The sequence below is a fragment of the Trachymyrmex septentrionalis genome, unplaced genomic scaffold (assembly GCF_001594115.1).
Source record: "Trachymyrmex septentrionalis isolate Tsep2-gDNA-1 unplaced genomic scaffold, Tsep1.0 scaffold196, whole genome shotgun sequence".
Classification (NCBI taxonomy): Eukaryota; Metazoa; Arthropoda; class Insecta; order Hymenoptera; family Formicidae; genus Trachymyrmex; species Trachymyrmex septentrionalis.
This window is the reverse complement of record NW_017305135.1, coordinates 705,597-706,536: the sequence shown is the minus strand read 5'-3', so window position 1 is coordinate 706,536 and position 940 is coordinate 705,597. Positions and strand designations below refer to the sequence as shown.

At 47.2% G+C, this 940-nt stretch overlaps 1 protein-coding gene across 1 annotated transcript in view; it reads right to left on the bottom strand.

Annotated features, from left to right (window-relative positions):
• Nucleotides 1-940, bottom strand: part of LOC108747150 (histone-lysine N-methyltransferase 2C-like) — a 43,337-nt gene that overhangs the window by 28,493 nt on the left and 13,904 nt on the right. Inside the window, exon 17 of the mRNA XM_018484428.1 lies at nucleotides 120-809. Coding sequence (XP_018339930.1) covers nucleotides 120-809 — 690 coding nt within the window. The remainder of the gene's footprint in view (nucleotides 1-119; nucleotides 810-940) is intronic.

Sequence of the window (940 nt, the reverse complement as noted above, 5' to 3'; positions counted from 1 at the left end):
ACTAAAAATATTTTAAATAAAATATATATATATATATACATATACATATATACAAGAAGAATACTAAGTCTCGATTAGATGCAAAAAGAAAGGCAAGAAAACACTACGAAGGCTCTCACCATGATGTTATTCGGGTGGTGGTGGTGATGGTGGTGGTGGTGGTGGTGGTGGTGATGGTTCTGTACGGGAGGCACAGTGTGAACAATTGCAGTGGGTGGTGGTGGCGGAGGTGGGGGATCGTAGTGCTCCTGGCTGAGGGACGGAAGGGTGCGCATGATCTCGGACGGAGTGAGCACTCGGATCTGATGCTGATCTATGCTACTATTCCCGCTGCCGCTGTTAACGACAATCGGGGGTGGACGTTGCTGGAGAGGTTGCTGCCCTTCACCCGAATTATTGCAATGAGAAAAAGAAGAGGAAGAAGACGCAGAAGAAGACAAAGAGGACGAAGAAGCCGGTGTTGTGCAAGATTGCAAGACGGATGACTGTTGGTTTCTAGGAGCTTCAGGGGAGAGGGAGGGGCTGGGCGGGGTTCCCTGCACCCCACACACCTCCTGATGCTGATTGTTGCCGGTTGACGTCATTCCACTGGTCATCAACATTCCTGATTGCTTCTCCATGGGTCTCAAACCCACTCCCTGCTGCTGTTGTTGCTGAGCCGTCATAGCGGCGGGTTTGGTGATGATGGTAGTCATGGCGGTGGTGGTAGTAGTAGTGGTATTCATATTGATGGTGGTGGTATTGGTGGTGGTTATATTGGTTGTGATGATAGTGTTGGTGGTGCTTGGTGGTGGTGTCTCCTTGGAGAGCTGTCGGATTAACACCGAGCGGTTCGCAATCACACGATGCGATATACACATGAGGATGTTTCGCATAAATCTTATATAAGAACATATTTTATAACACTATATCTTTTTTAAATTCTATCACACATATATAT